The 24,753-nt window shown below is 43.5% G+C and overlaps 1 protein-coding gene across 1 annotated transcript in view; it reads right to left on the bottom strand.

Annotated features, from left to right (window-relative positions):
• Nucleotides 1-3,175: 3,175 nt before the first annotated feature.
• Nucleotides 3,176-24,753, bottom strand: part of HSDL2 (hydroxysteroid dehydrogenase like 2) — an 85,054-nt gene continuing 63,476 nt past the window's right edge. Inside the window, exons 9-11 of the mRNA XM_049784696.1 lie at nucleotides 21,249-21,398; nucleotides 15,130-15,258; nucleotides 3,176-3,494 (exon numbers count right to left, since the gene is read on the bottom strand). Coding sequence (XP_049640653.1) covers nucleotides 3,382-3,494; nucleotides 15,130-15,258; nucleotides 21,249-21,398 — 392 coding nt within the window. The 3' untranslated portion in view covers nucleotides 3,176-3,381. The remainder of the gene's footprint in view (nucleotides 3,495-15,129; nucleotides 15,259-21,248; nucleotides 21,399-24,753) is intronic.

The raw sequence follows: 24,753 nt of genomic DNA, 5'->3' as shown, positions 1-24,753 counted from the left end.
AGGCCGAGAATTTAAGATAGACAAAGGAAAAATACTTGTTTTTCTACGTAAGAGAATTTAAGAGGAACTAAATAAGAGGATTTGTTGCAATGCAGGATTATGAGCAACAGATGTGTGTGTGCCGGTGTGTAGGAATCAGGAATCAAACCCATGAGACATGTGCTCTACCATAATAGCAGATTGCTTAATTCTTAACAGGGCCAGAGGAATAACACAGTGGTAGGGTGTTTGCCGTGTATGCAGCCAACCCAGTATGGATCCCGGTTCGATTCCTGGCATCCCATATGGTCCCGAGCCTGCCAGGAGCAATTTCTGAGCACAGAGTCAGGAGTAACCCGAGCCCTGCCAGGTGTGACCAAAAAAAAAAAAGTTAATAAACACAAAGGAACTGTAAATAAATTCATCCAACTCCCTCAAGTAGTGATATGAAATTTGGACCCTGGGGGAATAAAACTGTGTGTCTCCCCACCCAATACTCTATAATCACTTTGTTAGAGATGTTATGTATTAGTAACCAGAACCAATATTTCAACCTTATGTTTCCTACTTTTTGGAGGGGAGTGTTTTGGGGCACATGACCAGCAATGCTCAGAGGTTAGTGTTGGCATTGCTCAGGGATGCCAGGGATCAAACCTGGGTTAGCCAACTTCAAGACAAGTGCCTTATCTGCTGTACTACCTCTACAGCTACAGTTCTTCCTACTTTTAATTTTCCCAAAGCTTTGATACCATGTGAAGAATGCAGAGAAAGGATTTGGAGGGGGAAGCTTCAATAGAAATAAATCAGCTACAATATGACCAGGATCTTCACAGTGTACAAATGTCTGGGAGTCTCTAGGGGAGCACTGACGCAGGAAGGGAAATGTGAGATTGAGATCTTCAAGTTCTACCTGAGGAGAATGTTTGTGCTGGGAAATTTCAATTGGTCAGGAGTTAACATTTGGCTCTAGGCTCTTCCTTTCCCATCTGTTTTTTCATTAATCAAGACACACAATACTTAGCGTTATGCTTCTATTATCTGTCTACAAACAGCTCAAGCTAGCTATGTGGTTTAAGAGCACAGTAAGATTATAGAGAATGGGAGACAGCGAATGAAGGAAATATAGTCAGCAGGAATTTTTAACTAAAAATGGAGATTTCCTTTTTTTGGGGGGGAGGCCACAACTGTCAGCATTCAGGGGTCACTCTGAATCTGTGCTCAGAAATCACACTTGGCAGGCTCAGGGAACCATATAAGATACCAGGGATCGAACCTGGGTCAGCCATGTGCAAGGCAAATGTCCTTCCCACTGTGCTATCAATATAGCCCCTTATTTTTTAAAGAAAACAAACCATTATATTAGTTTGCAGAGGTTGCCATAACAAAATACCAGACTCAGTGGCTGAACCAAGAGGCATTTCATTAGCACAGTTCTGGAAACTATCAAGATGGCAGATTCAGTTTCTTCTGAGTTTCTACTCAGTTTCTACTGAGTCCTCACATGTTCTTTCCTGCCTGTGCTCATCCCTAGGCCTCTTTTATGATCAAATATCTTCATCTCGATAGAATGAAGCTAAAATAGGGCTACCCTAAAGGCTTAAATTTAATGTAATTGCCTCTTTAAAGGCCTAGCTTTTGGTCTGGAAAACAGTAAGTTGAGTATATACTTTGTATGCAAGGGTGGTTGATCCTGGATCAATCCGGAGCACTGCATGTTCCACTGCTGAGACTAGCATCTGATGAGAATGAGCTAAGAGTAGTCCTCACGTGACACCTGGTGTGGTCCAAAAGCCCAAGAAGAAAAAATAATTGTCACCAAAATAAATAAAGGTCAAACCTTAATATTGACTCTCATTCAGGAGCCAGAGAGATAGTACAGTGGGTGGGGCATTGCCTGACAAGAGTCCCTGGTTCCAGGCCTGGCACTAATATGGTCGCCTGAGCCCTGACTTAGTACAGAGTCAGGCCTAAGACCTAGTACTGTCAAACAATCAACCACAACTATTAAAATAGAGCCTCAAGACTGGAGAAATAGCTCAGTGAGTAGGGCATCTCCCTTGCATGAGGACTACCTGGGTTCAATCTTTGGCATCCCATACGGTCACCCCAGCCACAAGGCTGCCAGGAGAAAAGTCTGAGCATCACCCAAAAACAAAAAACGAACAAAAAGAGCCTCATTTTTTTTTTGTTTTAACTCTAGAGAAGTCCATGTTCTGGCATTATATATGGTCACCTGAGCCCCATCAGGAGTGATCCCTGCATCCAGACTCAGGTGTATGTCCTGAGCACTGCTAGGGGTGGCACCAAACACACCAACCACAATAAAACAGAGTTTCTACTTTTTTTTTTAATTCTGAAGAAGCCTGTATTCTCTCTTGAATGTGCCTTCCTTTTTTCTTCTCCATTGCATCTTTCCAAGTAAAATTTATTCAATAAAAACTATCTTGCCTCACTAGATTAAAAAAAGTCTTATTCTGGGGCATTAGGGGCTAGTACTTCAGTGTATCGATTTATCTTTAGGGACATAAATTCAGTCTGCAACAATATTTTTCTTTTTGATTTTTGGGCCACACCTGGCAGAACTCAGGAGTTTCTCCTGGCTCTGCACTCAGGAATTGCTCCTGGCAGGCTTGGGGGACCATATGAGATGTCGGGGATCAAACCCAGGTCCATCCTGGGTCAGCCGTGTGCAAGACAAATGCCTTGCCATTGTGTTAAGACTCAGGCCTCAGTCTGCAACAATGTTAATGGTTTTAAGACACTGTGACCGAGCACTTATCTAAAGAGTTAGTCATTTATTTTAGTATTTTAAAATAGAATGCATTCTGCAAGTAGTTAATTTACATTACTATTATTTTCTCATAAGTAACTTACACCTGAAAGCAAGTTAACAAAATTAGAAACTTTCATTAGTTTTCAAAATAATAACTAGGTAGTTTATTATGTGGGTCCTATAAAAATTTATTAAAGATCTTTAAAATTCATAAAATATATAAAAATCTAAAATGTCATTAGTATTTTTATTAGTACAATACAAACCCAAACATTTAGAAACAGACCGGTTTCATTTTACATGGGAAAAAGCTTTGAAGAGACAATTTTACTGTTTGACCCTGATTAGTTGTTCAAAATACTTGTTCTATAAGATGGTAAAATAGGTTCAGAGGGCAAAGCTTTAAAAATATAAATCAGAGGAATCTTAGAATTAGATTTAATGAAGCTATGTTTGATTAGTCAGTTGTTTTAATTATAATTTTAAGTCTTTAGATACAAAATTCTTTTTTTTCCAAACAAACATGCATATCCTTATAATACATTAGGGAAGAAAACAAACATTAGATTTTAACTCTTGCACCCTTTTACTTTTTCAGCTTCGCCATCAACATATTTTTCTCTTTTTCTTCACAGCTTGGCATTCATCTGACTCATTAGTTTCTCCAATTTGATTGCAAGGGCCATGTTTCCTTTGATCTTCAATTTTCCTGACATGAATGCCATTGTTGGTTTTAGTTTCCCTAAAATGAGAAAAATGAAAGAGAAAAAAAAATTGCATGTATGGTTGCCCATAGGGATATTCCACTGTAAGAAAATACATTATAAAAAGAATATACTTGAGTTTTATAAACCTTGGAAGCACAGAAATTCCTACTACAGCATTTTTTATATCAGTATCTTGGGAATCTCAATTCCTAGAGTTAGATTTTATCTATAGATGAAAGAGAATGCAACACAAATGCCAGAAACTATCATGGAAAATACTGAAGGTGCAATATTCATATGCTAGTTATAATATACTAAAGGATACATGGTCTTACATGAACTATAAACAATTATCCTCAATTTGAATTAATTTTCCAATCTATTATAGGTCATTAAACTTTTTGCTTTGTCTTTTGCTTTTTGGGCCACATCCAGGGATTACTCTTGGTTATGCACTCAGAAATTGGGGGACCATATGGGACACTGGGGGATGGAACCACAGTCTGTCCTAGGCTAGTGTGAGCAAGGCAAATAGATGCCTTACCACTTGCGCCACCACTCCAGCCCCTAGGTCATTAAACTTTTAACATTTCAAACTTAAGCTTAAAAAAATGACATGGTCTTTTACAGCAACAGCTGGAAGCAGTCCTCTACCAGGAAAGACACTACCAAGGGTCTGACATCGACCTCTTAAAAAGAGACTTCCGTTTACACTGAGAAGACTTGACAGTAACAATGACCTGCTCTACAGGACATGGTTCTCTCTAGTCCCCCTTAAGTGTGAGGTGAAACGAGAGGATGCTCTGCACCATCCTGACTGCAATATGGGATATGCAGACTCCAGGATCTTTAATACAGAAGCATGATACCAACAACAGAGACTATGTGAGGAATGGAGGTGTATTGCCACTACAGATGATGACTTGAATTGGACAAACTAATTTGCCTGGAGCCTAGAATCAGTCCTGTGCCAGGAAACTTCAGGGGTAAGGACTCCTTGTATTTAGACCATAATTTGTCTTTCCATGTCCCTTATGTTTTGGTGGGCCTATGCAAACAAATGCCACTTTAATACCATTTTTTACTATGTTCCCTTGACTCCAATTCTTAAGAAAAACAAGCCACTAAAACTTTTTTTTTTTTTTTTTTTTTTTGGTTTTTGGGTCACACCCGGCAGTGCTCAGGGGTTATTTCTGGTTCCAGGCTCAGAAATTGCTCCTGGCAGGCACAGGGGACCATATGGGAAGCCGGGATTCGAACCGATGACCTCCTGCATGAAAGGCAAACGCCTTACCTCCATGCTATCTCTCCGGCCCCGCCACTAAAACTTTTGATGTTAACTTAAACTAGTTAGCATGTGCATGGAACTAGAGAAATGTACTTTGCCCTCAATGTTTAAGGAGTTACATAAGTCTAATGTCTTTAGATTATATTGTGTGCTGCTAAGAAATAGTATGTACTACAACTGGGGATTTGAGGGACAAAGTAATTGTATTGTACAGGGGTTCAGTTTTGTTTTTCTTAATGTTCTTTGGCTGAAAGTTCAAGGCTGGGATATCATCGATGGGACTACCGAGAATTCTGTTTATGGGTGATTGGGCTTCCACTGTAACTTTACCCTGTCCTCTTTCTTTGCATTTTTGTTGTCATAATTAAAAAATAAATTAAAAAAAAAAAAACAAGAAAAAAAATGACATGGTATAAATGTAGTTAATATTATTTCAATTACGGAAACTTCGGCATAAAAACATGAGTATTCAAACCTGTGTAGTTAATAACAACATGTAAGACGAGGTCCACAGAAACATTTTTGGAAGGGGCTTAGGGCTTGGGTCACATTCTGCAGAGCTCAGAGCCTCTTTCTTGGCTTTTTGTCCAGGGGAGCTCCTCAGCAGTGCTCAGGGATCAAACATGGTGCTAGGGATCAAGCCAGGGACTGCTGCATACAATGCAAGTGCGCTATATATATGTGTGTGTGTGTGTGTGTGTGTGTGTGTGTGTGTGTGTGTGTGTGTGTGTGTGTGTGTGTGTGTGTGTGTGTGTGTGTGTATGTATATATATTTATTGTGTGTGTATATATATATGTATACATATACATGTATATATATACACATATATATATACATACTGTATATATTATATAATAGTCCTGTACTATCTCTGGTCCAATGATCAACTCTTATTATTATTCTCCTTGGGTTACTCCCGGCTCTGTGCTCAGAAATCGCTCCTGACAGGGACAGGAGACTATCTGGGGTGCTGGGATTCAAACTACCTTCTGTCCTGGATTGGCTGTGAGCAAGGCAAATGTCCTACCACTGTGCTATCTCTCTGGCCCCATCTTATTATTATCTTGCAGTGATAGTACAAGGCCTTGCAGACAGCAGAATTAGTGAGAAGCATAAGGGTCAGAAAGACTTTCAAAATACTTTTTTTTTTTTTTTTTGGTGTTTTGGGCCACACCTGTTTGATGCTGAGGGGTTAATTCTGGCTAAGCACTCAGAAATCGCCCCTGGCTTGGGGGGACCATATGGGACACCGGGGGATCGAACCGCAGTCCTTCCTTGGCTAGCGCTTGCAAGGCAGACACGTTACCTCTAGCGCCACCTCACCTCTAGCGCCACCTAACCGGACCCTCAAAATACTTTTATCTAGGGCCCGGAGAGATAGCACAGCGGTGTTTGCCTTGCAAGCAGCCGATCCAGGACCAAAGGTGGTTGGTTCGAATCCCGGTGTCCCATATGGTCCCCCGTGCCTGCCAGGAGCTATTTCTGAGCAGAGAACCAGGAGTAACCCCTGAGCACCACCAGGTGTGGCCCAAAAAACCAAAAAAAAAAAAAAATACTTTTATCTAGTCTCTAAGCAATACTATGCCAACTTAGATCTCCAAAAGACACAATGAGTCTGTTGTATTAGTCAACTACTGAGTTAAACAGAGGCCCTTTGCAGAAAAAAAGGCATTTTATGTGCATCTAAGCTGATACAGTTAAAATATTTCCTACAGGGTTACATTATTGAATTTTAGGCTAATTATGAATCAAAAGGAGCCAGCCTATTTTCATTTAATGAATAAACTGAGTTGTGCATTTACAAAGAAATGTGATCTTGAAATATACCAAAAACTTACAAATAGTATGTTAAAAGATACTGCTTATTTACATGGAAAAGACATAATGGACTTTACTCTTTGAAGGAGTACAACAGTCCTGTCAAAACCTTAGATACTGATAGGTTGATACTTTCAGCTAAAAACTGCTCTTTCACTGCAGGAAAGCCCAACACTCCCCAAATCTGAGTGAGGTGCACACACAGCTTCCAATAGGCTATCAAGAAGCCACCCATGAAGATGAATGGCTAGCAAATAAAGACTAGAATAAAAAAGACAGATAAAAACGATTTGTTGGAAACATAAGTAAGGGCACAGAATAAAATCAAAACAAATGAAGAATAAATAATTTCATAATTCAGGGCTAGAGAGATAGCACAGCAGTAGGACCTAGGTTTGATTCCCTGCATCCCATATGGTCCACTGAGCCTGCCAGGAGCAATTTGTGAGCGTGGAACCAAGAGTAACCCCTGAGCGCTTGCAGGTGTAGTCTAAAAAACAAAAACACACAAAAAATTCCATAATTCATATTATTTGGAACAGGATAGAACTGGTTGTGCTCAGGGATTATTCCTGGCTCTGGACTGAGAGATCACTCAAGGGACCTTATGGGATGCTGGGGATTGAACCGGGGTTGGCCTGTGCAAGGCAAAGCCTTCCCACTGTGCTATTCTCCAGCCTCTCTTATTTTATCATTGTTTCTTCTTCTACTTTGCCCTCTCTCCTTCCTTACTCTATTTCATTTATTTCCCTTCTTCTACTGCGTCTGCTATTCTTATTCCTTCTTTTTTTCTTCTTTCTTAGGTTTAAGTTCTCCTTCCTTAATCCCCCAGCATCTTGCTTTTAATACAAAATTATTATATCTTCTCAATAAAGATATGAATATGGGAGCTACAGAGATAACATAGTGGGTAGGACATTTAGATAATTTCAGATAGTCACAGAAACTAACTCTCACTCTTTTCCTGGAGCTATGGAAGACTCTATGAAACAAAAAGAAGGGTGGGAACCAAGAAAGAAAACATGAATATAAGAAGTCAGATTCCGAGGCCAGCGAGGTGGCGCTAGAGGTAAGGTGTCTGCCTTGCAAGTGCTAGCCAAGGAAGGACCACGGTTAGATCCCCCTACGTCCCATATGGTCCCCCAAGCCAGGGGCAATTTCTGAGCACTTAGCCAGGATTAACCCCTGAGCATCAAATGGGCATGACCCGAAAAACCAAAAAAAAAAAAAGAAATCAGATTCCCCCCCCCCCCGCCCCCAAAAAGGGGCCAGAGAGATGGTGCTAAAGGTAAGGCGTCTGCCTTGCAAGCACTAGCCTAGGACGGACGTCAGTTCAATCCCACGGCATCCCATATGGTCCCTCTAAGCCAGGGGCAATTTCAGAGCACATAGCCAGGAGTACCCCTGAGTGTCAAATGGGTTTGGCCCCTCCCAAAAACAAAAAACAAAAAACAAAAACAAAACAAAAGAAATCAGAGGGGCCAGAGCAGTGGCGGGAGTGGTAAGGCATCTGCCTTGCCTGTGCTAGCCTAGGACAAACCGTGGTTCAATCCCCCAGCGTCCCATATGGTCCCCAAGCCAGGAGCGATTTCTGAGTACATAGCCAGGAATAACCCCTGAGCGTCACTAAGTGTGGCCAAAAAAAAAAAAAAAAACCAAACCAAAACAAACAAACAAAAAAATCAGAGGTTCCAATGCAGGGGAGAATTTAATTCTCATATGAGTTAAATTATTAGCACCATCACTATGTGGCAGTTACTGATCTACTTGTTGGATTGTCAAAGAAGACAAAGGTCCAAGAAAAGAAATAGACAGGTACCTATTCTCCCTCCCACCTTCCCTCCCTCCCTCCCTCCCTCCCTGTCCTTCCCTCCCTCCCTTCCTCCCTTCCTTCCTTCTTCCTTCCTTCCTCCTTCCCTGTCCTTCCCTCCCTTCCTCCCTCCCTCCTTCCCTTCCTCTCTCCCTCCCTCCCTTTCTTCCTTCCTTTCTTCCTTCCACCCACCCACCCACAGGCTGGCTTGCATACTTGGCATAAGTGAACTCCACTTTCAATACCTGGCACTGAAAGTTCCTTTGAGCAACCAACCCCCTAGCATTGTGCCAGAAGTAGCCCCTGAGCATCACTGGGTATGGTCCAAATAATAAAAAGAGAGAAAAAAAGAATACCCATATTTATTTAAAAGAATAGAAAAAGAATGGAGATAAGGGGCCGGGCGGTGGTGCTACAGGTAAGGTGCCTGCCTTGCCTGCGCTAGCCTAGGACGGACCTCGGTTCAATCCCCCAGTGTCCCATATGGTCCCCCAAGCCAGGAGCGACTTCTGAGCTCATAGCCAGGAGTAACCCCTGAGCGTCAAATGGGTGTGGCCCAAAAAAAAAAAAAAAAAAAGAATGGAGATAAAAACATTTGCATTATTTGCATTGAAACACTTGGAAGCCTGTATAGTTGTATTACAGGTGTTCATTGTATAATATATACATACACAATGACTATAATTACATATATATACAACCCAAGTGCTGGGTTTGAAAACCTGCTTGCTGCTGTGCACATGTATTCCAATGAAGGAAAAGCCCAGTACGTCAAAATACCCACATTAGATTGTATCTATTCTAATGGGAGGAAGTTGGGCAATTAGTTTCAGGAAAAATAAAAGAAGCATGTAATAATCATGTATCATTTGGCTCTGCAGAAAACTATACTAGAATTATAATAATTTAAACAGATTTAAAGTAAAAATGGCAAAATAGCTACAGTGAGGGGATACATATCTTATATATCTATATAAGAGAAAAGAAAAAAAAAAAAAGAAAAAGCCTCATCTGTGAGAGCCTGAAGGCTCCTCAGCCAGTTATTTAGATAGTTTTGGGGATACACCTGAGATGTTCCAGGATTACTCCTGGATCTACACTCAGGAAATACTCCTGGTGGTGCACAGCAGACCTTATGGGATGCCATGTATTGACTCAGGGTTGGCAGCTTACAAGGTAAGCACCCTGCCCACTATACTATTTCTCCAGCCCCTCACCAGTGTTTTAGATCAGTGAATGCAAAGAAATAGTCTAGGCATAAAAACAACATTGAGGACGTAGTAACACTGAATAACGATGGAATTAAATATTGGAAAAAATACTGAAACTCAAGGAAGATTATCTGTGGAAAAGGGAAAGACCAAAAACTGACTACCTTAAGAATTTTCTTGGGGCCAGAGATATAGCATGTAGATAGAGCATTTGCCTTGCATGCAGAAGGATGGTGGTTCAAATCCCAGCATCCCATATGGTCCCCGTGCCTGCCAGGGGCGATTTCTGAGCACAGAGCCAGGAGTAACCCCTGAGCACTGCTGGATATGACCCAAAAACAAAGAAGAATTTTCTTTTTATTTTATTTATTTTTTTGTTTTGTTTTGTTTTTGGGGGGCCACACCCAGTGACATGCAGGGGTTACTCCTGGCTATGCGCTCGAAACCACTCCTGGCTTGGGAGACCATATGGGATGCCAGGGATCAATCAAAATGAGGTCCATTTTAGGTTAACGCATGCAAGGCACATGACCTACCTCTTGTGCCACCACTCTGGCCTCTATTTTGTATTTTAAAACAAATTAAGGAAGGCCGGAGTGGTAGCGCAGCAATAGGGCGCTTGTCTTGCACATGGCTGACCCAGGACAGACCTCGGTTCGATCCCTGGCATCCCATATGGTCCCCCAAGCCAGGAGCGATTTCTGAGCACATAGCCAGAAGTAAACCCTGAGCATCACCAGGTGTGGCCCAGAAAACAAACAAACAAAAAATTTAGAAAAAGGGGGGAGCCGGAACGATAGCACAGCAATAGAGCATTTGCCTTGCACATGGCCGATCCAGGATGAACACAGGTTCGATCTCTGGTGTGCCAGATGGTCCCCCAAGCCAGGAGTGATTTCTGAGTGCATAGCCAGGAGTAACCCCTAAGCATTACTGGGTGTGACCTCTCCCCAAATATCAAGAAAACAAACAACAACAAAAAATCTTAAGGAGACAGAACAATAGTACAGCAAGTAGGTCTTTTGCTTTGCATGTGGCCAACCTGGATTCAATTCTTGGCATTACATATGGTGCCAGGATCTACCAGGAGTAATTCCTGAGCACAGAGCCGGGTCTAAGCCCTAAGTACCACTTGGTATAACCAAAAACTAACCCCTTCTCAAAACAATCTTTTTTTTGGGGGGGGGGGAGGGTCATACATGGCAGCGCTCAGGGATTACTCCTGGCTCTGCACTCAGAAATTGCTCCTGGCTGGCTTGAGGGACCATATGGGATGTTGGGATTTGAACCACCCACCATCAGTCCTGGGTTGGCCTCATACAAGGCAAATGCCCTACCAATGTGCTATCTCTCCAGCCCCAATCCAAAACAATCTTAAGATCTCTCTCTCTCTCTTTTCTCTCTCCCCCTCTCTCTCTTCTCTCTCTCCCCCCTCTCCCTCTCTCTCCTCCCTCTCTTTCTCTCTACTTTCACTCTCCTCTCCTCACTCCCTGTTTCTCTCTCCCTCCCTCTAGCTCTCTCCTCCTCTTTTTCTTTCTTTCTGTCTGTTTTTGGGTCACACACGATACTCAGGGATCAGTCCTGGAGGTGCTCAGGGAGCATATAGGGTGGTAGAGATCGAACCTTTATTTTTTTTTTCACCTTGGAGGGCAGAACATAATGACTAAAACAAATTTGCTTGGATTCAAATCATGACTCCTATATCTAACAACTCACTATAGCATCTTAGGTTTCTTTTCCTCTCTTTTCTCTTTTAATAGGATTTTTATTTTTATTTATTTATATTTTTGGTTTCTGGGCCATACTCAGTGATGCTCAGAGGTTACTCCTGGCTATGTGCTCAGAAATTGCTCCTGGATTGGGGGACTATATGGGATGCCGGGGAATGACCCAGGTTCATCCTGGGTAAGCCACTTGCAAGACACACGCCCTACTGCTGTACTATCACTCCAGTCCCGGATTTTCATATTTAAAAAAAAATCTTTTTATTAATAGTTTTAATTGAACCACCATACCACATGAGATGAGATACACAGTTTCCAAGTTGTTCATGATTGAAGTTCAACACCCATCCCTTCACCAGAGCACATTTCCCACCACAATTGTCCCCATTTTCCCTCTGACTGCCCCCTACTCTGGCCCAGCTAGCCTCTAGAGCAGACATTTCCCCCTCCTCTTCTTTCTTTCCTTTTACTCACTGTGGTTTACAATACTGTTACTGAAAGAATAACATCAAGTGTAGGTGAATCTAGGTAAAAGCCTAAACCAGTGATGGCTAACCTTTTTGAGCCCAAGTGCCCAAACTGCCGCACAAAACCAAAGAATTTCCTCAAAAGTGCCAGCACGTCAATTACCGTATTTTCTGGCGTATAAGACAACCCCCTAATTTTGCAGTTAAAACAAAGGTTTAGGCCTATATTTGCTGTATCAGACAGAACGTTCCTGTGCTGCAACTGTATGTACCACAGTGAGCCAATCACAACTAGCAAAGGTTCAAAGGTTATACTGTAATAGACTTCCTCTCTGACTCTGGCCAATCTGAGCAGGCTTTTGACAGTGTAGATTCGGGTCCAGAACACTGTCTAACTTTCATGCATAAAAAGCCTGCTTGGGGGGCCGGGCGGTGGCGCTAGAGGTAAGGTGCCTGCCTTGCCTGCGCTAGCCTAGGATGGACCGCAGTTCGATCCCCCGGCGTCCCATATGGTCCCCCAAGCCAGGAGCGACTTCTGAGTGCATAGCCAGGAGTAACCCCTGAGCGTCAAATGGGTGTGGCCCAAAACAAAACAAAACAAAACAAAAAAAGCCTGCTTGAATTGGCTGAATTAGAGAGGTGGTCTGAGCAGCCTTGCAGTGATTGGTGCAGGATTGAGTTGGAAAATTCGTTTTGTGGCAATATTCAGACTATTTTCGTTTAGCGGCATATTGAAACATTTTTCGGGATATACTTGGCGTATAAGACGACCCCCAATTTTCGGTTGACTTTTTTTGTTTCAAAAGTTGTCTTATACTCCGGAAAATACAGTAAATCTTAATAACAAGATTTTAGTATCTAAAAACTATGTGGCATACACTGCATATCTTAATTGCGGACCTTCCCGTGTGCCAGCTCAAGGCCTTTGCGTGCCACCGAGTGCTATAGGTTCACCATCACTGGCCTAGACCAAAGTGTTTTCCCCTAACTTCCTTTGAGATGTAAAAACTCACAGCATAGTTGCTTTTGTATTTGAATTGACCTAACCCCACATGGGATGAGGGATTGGTTTGAATAAGAAAAGGCTGTCTTGCTTTGGGCTAGAAAGTGAGAGAACATGGCAGAAAGAAAAAGGACATGGTAGAGAAAGGCCATAAAGAATAAAAAAAGCTTTCTCCAGTGAATATCTTTTCTGATTGCTGTGTATTATTTCTCTGCTGCTACTTTGCTTAAGCAGACCCATCTGCCTGAGGGGTTAGAAACACAGTGTCTGGGGTGGTCTCACCCAACTCGTGGGCTTTATATTTTTATTTTACAATCAAGCATATCACTTTACCTCCTTTAGGAAAACCTTGAAAGAAAAGAGTTTATCTCAAAGCATTGTTGGAAATATTGCTCAACACACAGTAACTCAACAATGTTATTTCAAACATTGTGACTTTTTTTTTTGGTTTTGGGGTCACACGCGGCAGCGCTCAGGAGTTACTCCTGGCTCTATGCTCAGAAATGGCTCCTGGCAGGCTTGGGGGACCATATGGGATGCCAGGATTCGAACCACCGTCCTTCTACATGAAAGGCAAATGCCTTACCTCCATGCTATCTCTCCAGCCCCAAACATTGTGATTTTTTGTTTTAGTATAGAGAGTAGGATGCTGCCTTGCATGTGGCCAACCTGTGTTTGGTCCCTGCCACCACATATGGTTCCCTGAGCACTGGCAAGAATTATTCTTGTGCACCGCCAAACTGGCTATGATAAAACACAAGTATGAAGATAGAAATTTAGAAACATGGGCTGGAGTGATAGCGCAGCAATAGGGCATCTGCTTTGTGTGCAGCTGATCCAGGACAGACCTCGGTTCGATCCCTGGCCTCCCATGTGGTCCCTCAAGCCAGGAGAGATTTCTGAGCACATAGTAGCCAGGAGTAACTACTGAGTGTCACTGGCTGTGGCCCCAAAACAACAATAACAAAAATTTGGAAAACAAAGTCTCCAGGACAGACTACACTGTGCTATCCAGTTTGTGAAGATTAAAACAGAAGACAAAACATCATTTATAACATTAATCTATAGACTGAACTAAAATGTTTAGAATATGAAGACAGAGTGATAATACAGTGGGTAGGGCATTTGTTTCACATATAACTGACCTGGATTCAATCCCTGGTACCCCTCTAAGGTTCCCCAAGCTTGTCAGGAGTGATCCCTGAACACAGAGCCAGAAGTTAATCCAGAGAACTTCCAAGATAAAAGAATAAATAAAATAAAAATAAAATAAGTAAAATATTTGGATGCTGGGGTCAGAGTGGTGGCGCAAACAGTAGGACGTTTGCCTTGCACACAGCTGTCAGGTGTGATAACATTAATCTATAGAATGGACAGCGTTTGCCTCGTGCACAGCTGATTCAGGAAGGACTGCAGTTCGATCCCCTGGTGTTCTATATGGTCCCCAAGCCAGGAGTGATTTCTGAGTGCATACTCAGGAGTGGCCCCCTGAGTGTTACTGTGCGTGGCCCAAAAAACAAAAACAAAAACAAACAAACAAGAAAAGTTCAGATGCTGGGGCCGGTGAGGTGGTGCTAGAGGTAAGCCTTGCAAGCCCTAGCCAAGAAAGAACCGTGGTTCAATCCCCTGGTATCCCATATGGTCCCCCCAAGCCAGGGGCAATTTCTGAGCGCTTAGCCAGGAGTAAGCCCTGAGCATCAAATGGGTGTGGCCCGAAAAACAAACAAATAAAAAAGTTCGATGCTATAATGCTTTAAAGTGCTGCCTGTAATAAGTATGTGTATTTGGAATTGTGTTCTAGGTAGAAAGTAGGAAAAAAATAAATCGCCTAGTCATTTATTCTTGTAGAGTTAACATTTGTGGCCAACCTTATCTTACTTCTCACTGTGTAAATGGAAGCTTCTGACATTTGTTTCCCATTTATTAAATGAAGTAACCATAACGGTACTAACTGTCTTCCCAAGACTCAGTGCTCAATGTCATTAGCTGTGAGGATTTTACTGCTATGAGCATCTATGAATCTTGATTATTTTGGAAATAAAGCAAAATTAAACCAAACTTCCAAGAAATTTGGAATCAATTTCAAGGAACCAAAATTTCAAGGAAATGGTGCTAGAGCAAAAAAGAACAGCAGGTTGTGCACTAGCCTTCCATACAACTCATCTGGGTTGAATTACTGGCATACCAAATGGTCCCTGGATCCCACCAGGATTAATTCCTGAGTACAGGGCTAGGAGTAACCTCTAATCATCACCAAGTGTGGCCTCAAATCCAAAAACTAAACTTACAAAATTTCAAAGAAGCGAATTTTCTCTGAAGTCAGTAAACTAGTCAAAGTGAAAACTTACCTGAAAACATTTTTATAAAATCTCCAGTAGACATACTCATCACCACATCTGCCTTGTCAGAGGGTTCACCGGAGCCAACATCCCCACTCTTGTTTTTTAGATCAAGAAACCACTTTCCTCCTCCTTCACCTATACAGAAGGCAAAGAGAATAATCAAGAAAAACCAAAGCAGCCCTGTGCTTCTTAAACCTATTAATTACCATCCTCAGATTAATCTGAGGCAATTCTGTTTCCCAGGTTAAAATAAAATCTTAATTTATTGGGCTGGAATGATGATACATTAGAAAGAGTGCTTACTTTGCACATGCCCAACCTGGTTTATTCTCCGACATTCCATATGATCCTCCTAGCAGTGCCAGGAGTGATTAAGTAAACTCTAGCATCACCAAATGTAATCCCTCCCACAATTCCTCAGTTCTCTGTCAAATTCAGTAAATATTGAAGTGATAGGCCTTACACTATGCTGTAAAGACTACAAATAGCAGGGTTGCTCCTAAAAAGAAGGAGAGTAACATGGAGTTGAGAAGCCTAGTTGATGTTGAGATTGAAAGTTAATCAAGAAGCAGAGAGAGGAAGCAGGGAAAGTATCATAGAAAGGAAGGAAGGAAGGAAGGAAGGAAGGAAGGAAGGAAGGAAGGAAGGAAGGAAGGAAGGAAGGAAGGAAGGAAGGAAGGAAGGAAGGGAGGGAGGGAGGGAGGGAGGGAGGGAGGGAGGGAGGGAGGGAGGGAGGGAGGGAGGGGAGGGAGGGAGGGAGGGGAGGGAGGGAGGGAGGGAGGGGAGGGAGGGAGGGGAGGGAGGGAGGGAAGACTGAAAAGTGGTATCAGATGAACTCCTGGGGAGTCTGGAAGCAGAATGCATCACAAGCTTCATCCTACAGGGCATACCATAGAAGAGGAATGGGCTACAACTTTATATATTTGGGGGCGGTTGGGTCACACCCAGCAATGCTCAGGGGTTGGTTACTCCTGGTTTTGCATTCAGAAATCATTCTTGGCAGGCTCGGGGACTATATGGGATACCGGGAATCAAACTATCGTCAGTCCTGTGTTGGCCACAAGGAAGGCAAATGCCCTATTGCTGTGCTATTGCTCTAACCCCTTATAACTTATTTTGCTATTTGTTTTTGGGGGAGCAGTTGGGGGCCATATCTGGGATCATTCCTGGCAGTGTTTGGGGGTACCATACAGATTTAACATTTTTTTACTGTGGGCCAGAGAAACAGTACAGCAGATATGGCACTTGCCTTGCATACAGCTGAACCAGGTTCAATCCCTAGCACTGAATATGGACCTCCAAGCACTGTCAGAATAACCCCTCGGTATAGAGTCAGGAGTAAGTCAGAGTCTTTCCAGGTCAGTTCCCCAAATAAAATAATACATTTTTTTCTACTCATGACCATCACATCTTTTTTCATTTTTGGCTAAATAGGACAATTCTCAGGGCTTCCTTTCAGTTCTGTGCTCAGAGATCACTCCTGGAGGTGCTCAGGGAACTGTAGACAGTTCTAGGGATCAACCCTAGATCAGCTATTAGCGAGGCATGTCTCCTGCCTGCTGCCCCTGATCTGATATTCGTTTTGTTTTGTTTTGTTTTTGTTTTTGTTTTTGTATCACACTGGATGGCTCTCAGGGTTATTCCTGCCTCTAAGCTCAGAAATTACTCCTAGTGATAGCACAGTAGTAGGGCATTTGCCTTACATATGGCTAACCCAGGACAGACCTGGGTTCGATCCCCAGCATCCCATATGGTCCCCTAAGTCAGAAGTGACTTCTGAGTACATAGCCAAGAGTAACCCCTGAGCGTCACCGGGTGTGGTAAAAACAAACAAACAAACAAACAAACAAAATAAATCACTCCAGGAAGGCTCAGGGCACCATATGAGATGTAGGGATTCGAACCATAGTCCTTCCTGAGTTGGCTTCGTGCAAGGCTAATGCCCCATCACTGTGCTATCTCTTCGGCCCCCTGATTTGAGATTCTTGTTGTGGCCCTATACAGAGATATATAATTAAACGAGAGGTCTGTGAAAACTGTGGCAATAGTAAAGAGTTTGTGAGGATCCAGCTAAGAGATGCCAGGATTAATTCCTGAGCATAGAGTCAAGAGTAAAACCTGAGGGGCCAGAGCAATAGCATAATGGGGAGGGTGTTTGCACGTGGCCAACTCAGGTTCAATCCCTGGCATCCAATTGGTCCACTGAGCACAAGCCAGGAGTAACCCCTGAGCACTGCCAGGTATGGCCCATAAATAAAAGATTAAAATTTGAGCACCACTGGTTATGGCACAACCTACTCACCTCCTCAAAAATATAAAGCAATAGAATCAAGAGACCTAAACCTTGACCATCTAAACTCAAAGGGACCTATTACACTGGCAGGCCAGGAGGCAAAGGGTGCACTTTGGGTCCATTGATGGAGGGAGGTGACACTGGTGGGGGAAGAGCACTAGGTTACTGCGTATCTAAAATTCAACTAGGAAGGACTCTGTAAATCACAAATGTTTCAATAAAATAAAATTTAAAAAAATACATAGAACAAACTGAGAATATTAAAATACTACTGGGACAAAGGTGGTAGAGAAGGTACTGTTTTTGTTGTTTTTTGTTTATTTGTAATTTCTGAAGGCCACACCTGAAAGTGCTTAGAGCTTACTCTGCCTCTGTACTCAGGGACCATGCCTGGCAGGGCTCAGGGGATTGTATGAGCTGATGTGAACTAAACCTGGGTTAGCTTCCTGCAAGGCAAGTGTCTTACCCACTGTACTATGTCTCTAGTACAATTAATAGCCCCAAGTCCCTGGGGAGTGTAGAGGAAATGAGATCTAGAACTTTACTAGTCAACACGTGATCTAGTGCATGATCCAATCATGACCTATAAGAAATGCAGTATTCAGGGCTGTGAAGGACCTGGGTTCAACTTCTGGCATCCCAGATGGTCCCCAAAGCCTGCCAGGAGCGACTTCAGTGCCAGGAGTAACCCCTGAGTGCCACCAGGTGTGGCCCAAAAACAAACCAAAAACATGTAGTATTCAGACCTTCCCTAAACTAGAGCCTGCTTTTTTTTTTTTTTTTTTTTTTGGTTTTTGGGCCACACCCATTTGATGCTCAGGGGTTACTCCTGACTATGCGCTCAGAAATCGCTCCTGGCTTGGGGGGACCATATGAGACGCTGGAACCGCGGCCCATCCTACGCTAGTGCTTGCAAGGCTTACCTCTAGTGCCACCTTCCTGGCCCCTAGAGCCTGCTTTTTCACATGATCTCGGGGAGTCTGTACTGGCCTTACTGTCTCACACACACTGATGGAGAGTTAGGCATGTCCTCCTGGAAGGTAGGAAGAGAGGGGGATCTGGTCTCAGCTGGCAGGAAGCCAAAACAGTGTGCCTGCAGGCTTCTGTCACCTCCCTTACAACGGAGGTAAGATGAGCTGTGTGGACTAGCAAGGCAGTACTGAGGATGAGAAGGAGGTGGAGGTTGGCAGATGTGATTTGTTTAGTTTTCAATCATCCCTCAAGTGGAGCTTAGTTAAGCTCAGAATACAATAAGGGTAGAAAGAGGCTGGAGAGATAGTACAGTAGGTAGGGTGCTTCTCTTGTATGCAACATTCAATCCCAGGCATCCCAGATGGTCTCCCATACCTGCCAGGCTCTGTGATCAGAACTCAGATATTTGAACTTAGAACCATGAATAATCCCTGAGCACTGTTGTGTATGGATCCAAAACAAACAAAAACAAACAAAAAAAACTGGGGGGGCAGATGTTTGATTCATTTGAAAGTAGGACTCTGGCAGGAGATGATAACATAAAAACAGAAGACTCAGGAAGTTTAAGACTGTGTTTTTCGATATGGAGTCATATATACCGTCCTCCACATGGGCCCTAGAGTCCAAAGGTGCCATACATGTAAAACATGCACATGTGGGGCCACACACAGGAGCAGGGGGCCAAGAGGTAAGAGAAGTCACAGGAAGGAGATAGGGCTGGAAGGGGCCACAGGAAAGAAAACGGTTGAGAGATCCTGGATGTAGGCCAGAGAGAGGATAAAGCAATGGACTAGAGCCCTAAGGAAAACAAAGCAAGAAGGGTCATATATATAAAAAGGGCCCAGAGAGATAGCACAGCGGTGTTCGCCTTGCAAGCAGCCGATCCAGGACCAAAGGTGGTTGGTTCGAATCCCAGTGTCCCATATGGTCCCCTGTGCCTGCCAGGAGCTATTTCTGAGCAGACAGCCAGGAGTAACCCCTGAGCAGCACCAGGTGTGGCCCAAAAACCAAAAAAAAAAAAGGTCATATGAATTAAGATAAAGCAGAAACCACAAAGGATTAAAAAATAGATCATCTCAACATTTGCAATGTGACTGGAGTAGTTCTTAAAACTGCCGTTGACATGATTAGACTTTATACTGAAAAAGCACTGAGAGATTTGAGACACTACTACATTCTGATTGAGTTCAGGGGCTGGAGTGATAGTACAGTGGTATGCCTTGAATGTGGCCGACCCAGGACAGACCTGGGTTCAATTTCCAGCATCCCTAATGGTCCCCAGCCTGCCAGGAGCGATTTCTGAGTGCAGAGCCAGGAGTTACCCCTGAGCATCAGTGGGTGTGCCCCCCCCCCCAAAAAAAAAAACCAAAAAAAACATTCTTATTGAGTTGAACAGCCTTAAATAAAATGACCAGATGTCAATGGTTGATGATAAATTACTGTATCACACTACTTATCATGACCCACATGCCATTATAAATAGGATTTTCTCTCAATTATATCTGACAAGGAGGGTTTTTTGTTTTGTTTTTTTTTGTTTTGTTTTTGGGTCACAACCGGCAGCGTTCAGGGGTTACTCCTAGCTCTGTGCTAAGAAGTCGCTCCTGGCAGGCTTGGGGGACCATATGGGATGCCGGGATTCGAACCACCTTCTGTTCAAATCAGCTGCTTACAAGGCAAATGCCCTACTGCTGTGCTGCTGTGCTATCTCTCTAGCCCCATTTTGGTTTGTTGTTGATCCTAGAAGTGTTCAAGGGTTCCTCCTGGCTCCCCACTCAGAAATTATTCCTGAAGAGCTCAGAGGAGATGCCTAGGATGAAATCCAGATAAGCTGCATGCAAGACAAACATTCTACCTGCTGTACTATCACTTAGGCCCAACATGGAGATATTTTTTTTCCTGTTATGATTTGGTTTTTGGTTTTGAGTCACACCCAGTGGCACTCAGGTTCACTCTTGGGTCTGTGCTCAGAAATCATTCCTGGCAGGCTGGGGGGGACCAAATGGGATGCTGGGTATCGAACCCAAATTGGCCATATGCAAGGCAAATGTCCTACATGCAGCTATTGCTCCACCCCCAACAAGGAGTTTTTTAATACTGAAAATACCTGTCACAATTTTTTTTTTTTTTTTTTTGGATTTTGGGTCACACCCGGCAGCACTCAGGGTCACTCCTGGTTCTATGCTCAGAAATCGCTCCTGGCAGGCTCAGGGGACCATATGGGATGCCGGGATTCAAACCACCAACCTTCTGCATAAAAAGCAAATGCCTTACCTCCATGCTATCTCTCAGCCCCCACAAAATTTTCTTACATATGAACTACTCTTAATTAAAAACAAAACAAAACAAAACAATAGGGGTTGCTGCAGGTAGGGCATTTGCCTTGCATGCAGCTGACCAGGGTTTGATCCCTAGCATGCCATATGGTCCCTTTCAAGCAGTGCCAGGAATCACCTAAGTGATTAACTCAGTAACTCCTGAGCAATGCTGGGTGTGCCTCCCACCTCCCCCCCCCAAAAAAAAAACAATCAGCTATCTTCAATGTTTATTTTTTTCTTTATGTGTCTTGGAGTTATGAAATATTGGACCATATACAGAAGTGCTCCGGCTTACTCCTGGCTCTGCACTCACTGGTTTTTTCTGGCAAAGCACAAGGGGCCCTGAGTGATACTGAGGACTGAACCAGAATTGGCTGCATGCACAAGGGTCTTAACCTCTGTACGATCTCTCCAGTCCCTCAATGCCTACCCAGTGAGTCACAGGCAATTGTTAGGTGTGATTACTACTGGAAGCTGGTTTTCCTGCCAAGACATTCTTTGTTGTTTCAGATCAACCCCTGAGTGCGAGGCCTGACCCTCACCTGACAGCTCAAACAGGTATACAGCTTGAGTAGTCTTCACAATGTCATCGCTTAGTGAGTTCTTCACAAGTCTAAATGTTTCTTCCACAGCTCCAGAACCTGGTGTGGGTGCTAACTTCGCTTTCTCTTCTTTCAGTTCTGGAGTAGCACCTGGAAAATATTATACACATCAGTAAACTTAAAGCCTAAACAGGATAAGCCCCTAAGGTACCACAATCCACCCCATCCCCACCACTTCATAACTTTTTCACTAGGTAACCAAGTCCCCACCCTTCTTAGAGCGAAGCTGTGCCCAGGAGAAGCTCCTGCCTTACAAACTTGTGTCTTATTACTAACATTGTCCTGTGATTGCAGAGAATGATTCTGACAGTGCCATTCCAGGGGGACAATTTGGGACTCTTGGCTCCACCCGGCACGCTCTTCAAGGCAGTGGGCAACCATGTGTCAGATCTCCAGAGGAGTGTGAGCACTGCAACCAAGGGCATGGGCACCGAAAGGTGCATGCAGTCATAAAATCAACCCATGAAAATGAGAAGATGAAAAAAATCTAGAGGATACTATTTCTTTTATTTTGGGGATAAAAATATTTGGGCCACACCTGATGATGCTCAGGGGTTACTCCTGACTCTGCACTCAGAAATTGCTCCTGGTAGGCTCAGGGGGACCATATGCAATGCTGGGGATGAAACCTGGTTCGATGAAACCAGGTCAACTGTGTGCAAAGCAAACACCCTACTGCTGTGCTATCACTCTGGCCCCAGAGGATACCATTTCTTTGCAAAGATAAGGCAAAACTGGAGAGCAGCCTGCTCAGAAAAGGAGACAGGAAGCTCAATTTGTTTGATAATCTCTCTAGAATCACTGATGGTCTATTTGGCAGTTGCCCCCAGAGTAGGTAATAATGATCCATTAATGAATTTAGCTCCATGGTCAATCTATACACCAGGCTGAAGATTAACTCTCCATTTCTAATTCCAATTATACCATTTTGCCCAGTCTGATACACCACAGGTTATTAAATGAAATCTAATTGATAGCAGTGATACTCCACAGTATAACATAAGCAATATAAAACTTCCTCAAATTTGTTGACTATAAATTAGATCTTATTGTGAAACTTCTAGAGACATAAAATAAAGTGCAAGCAGATAGATATTAAATATATCTTTCTTTTACTTTTCTTTTTTTTTTTTTTGTTTTGTTTTGTTTTGTTTTGTCTTTTTGGGCCACACCCAGTAACGCTCAGGGGTTACTCCTGGCTATGTGCTCAGAAGTTGCTCCTGGCTTGGGGGACCATATGGGACACCGGGGGATCGAACCGCCGTCCGTCCAAGGCTAGCGCAGGCAAGGCAGGCACCTTACCTTTAGCGCCACCGCCTGGCCCCTTACTTTTCTTTATCTTTTTTTGTTTGTTTGTTTTTCTTTTTTGGTTTTTTTTTTTTTTTTTTTTTTGGTTTTTGGGCCACACCTGTCGGTGCTCAGGGGTGACTCCTGGCTGTCTGCTCAGAAATAGCTCCTGGCAGGCACGGGGGACCATATGGGACACTGGGATTCAAACCAACCACCTTTGGTCCTGGATCGGCTGCTTGCAAGGCAAACGCCACTGTGCTATCTCTCCGGGCCCTGTTTGTTTGTTTGTTTTTAGACCACACAGATGGTGCTCAGGGGTTACTCCTGGAGTGCTCAGAAATCGCTCCTGCCAGGTTCAGAAGACCATATGGGATGCCAGGAAGCAAGCCTGAGTCTGTCTAGGGTCGGCCGTGTGCAAGGCAAATGCCCTACCACTGTGCTATCCCTCCAGCCCCCACTATCTCCTCTCTCTCTCTCTGTCTCTGTCTTTCTCTGTCTCTGTCTCTGTCTGTCTCTCTCATTTTTTTTTGTTTGTTTTTGGGCCACACCCGGTAACGCTCAGGGGTTACTCCTGGCTATGTGCTCAGAAGTTCCTCCTGGCTTGGGGAACCATATGGGACACCGGGGGATCGAACCGCAGTCAGTCCAAGGCTAGCGCAGGCAAGGCAAACAGGCACCTTACCTCTAGCACCACCGCCCGGCCTCTCTCTCTCTCATTTTTTAAGCAGAACATATTCTGCTCTGGTTAAGGTTTTCTCCTGGCTCTGTACTCAGAGGTCACTCTTGGCAATGCTCAGGGGACCATATATATAATGTTGAGGATTAAGCCCAGGTCAACTGCATTGTAAGGCAAGCACTTATCTGTTGTAATATCGCTCCAGCCCTTAAAAATTATATATTTTGAGACAAACCCTCTTAAGCAGTGGTGCTGGGGACCACATTGTGCTGGGGGTCAAATTCCAGTACTCTACCTTCAGGCCTGTATTTCAACCTTGAAACCATCTCCCCAGCTCCTTAAAGATGATCCACATTGGGGACAAAGCATCAAGTACAACAGTAAGGGTACTCGCCTTATACGCAGCTGACCTAGGTTTGACCCCCTCCAACTCACATATGGTTTCCTGTACACAGTCAGGAGTGATCCCAGAACACAGAGCTAGGAGTAACCAGAAGCATTGCCAGTTGTACACCCCTTCCCCCCAAAAAAGAAAAAAAAAATGTGACCTAAATTGAACTAGAGGGATATAGTAGAGAGGGTAGGGTATTTGCCTTGTATGTAGCTAATTCAAGTTCAATGACTGGCACCCTATGTGGTCATCTTAAGACTGCCCAGGGCCCGGAGTTTGCCTTACAAGCAGCCGATCCAGGACCAAAGGTGGTTGGTTTGAATCCCGGTGTCCCATATGGTCCTCTGTGCCTGGCAGGAGCTATTTCTGAGCAGAAAGCCAGGAGTAACCCCTGAGCACCGCCGGGTGTGGCCCAAAAGCCAAACAAAAACCAAAATAAAAACAAGACTACCCAGAGTATTAAAAAAAAAAAAAAAAAAGAATTGGGCCGGGAAGGTGGCGCTAGAGGTGTCTGCCTTGCAAGCGCTAGCGTAGGACGGACCATGGTTCAATCCCCCAGCGTCCCATATGGTCCCCCCAAGCCAGGAGCGATTTCTGAGCACATAGCCAGGAGTAATCCCTGAGCATCAAACAGGTGTGGCCCAAAAAAAAAAAAAAAAAAAAGCCCAGAGTAATCCCTAAGCACTGACAGGAGTGATCCATGAGCACTGCTGGGTATGGCCCCAAATCTAAGAACATAAAATGATGACCTACCTAAAATCCAGTAGAGCAAAGATAATATATATTTTGTTTGTTTTGGGACAACAACCTGCTATGCTCAGACTACTCCTAGCTCTACACTAAGGAATTACTCCTGGTGGGGTTCAGGGAATGACATGAAATGCTGTGATTGAACCTGACTGTGTACAAAGGCAAATACCTTACACACTGTACTATTATCCTAATACACACTTTTAAAAAACTTTAATCAGTTTTGTTTTTCTAATAGTGTTTTTCTTTATTCCCTGCGCTCAGAGCAAACAACTCCTTTGCTCTTGGTAGCAGCATTGCTTTTAGTTAACGTGTAACATCTGTACATAGAGATCATG

The sequence above is a fragment of the Suncus etruscus genome, chromosome 1 (genome assembly GCF_024139225.1).
Source record: "Suncus etruscus isolate mSunEtr1 chromosome 1, mSunEtr1.pri.cur, whole genome shotgun sequence".
NCBI lineage: Eukaryota > Metazoa > Chordata > Mammalia > Eulipotyphla > Soricidae > Suncus > Suncus etruscus.
This window is presented reverse-complemented; position numbering and strand designations above follow the sequence as displayed.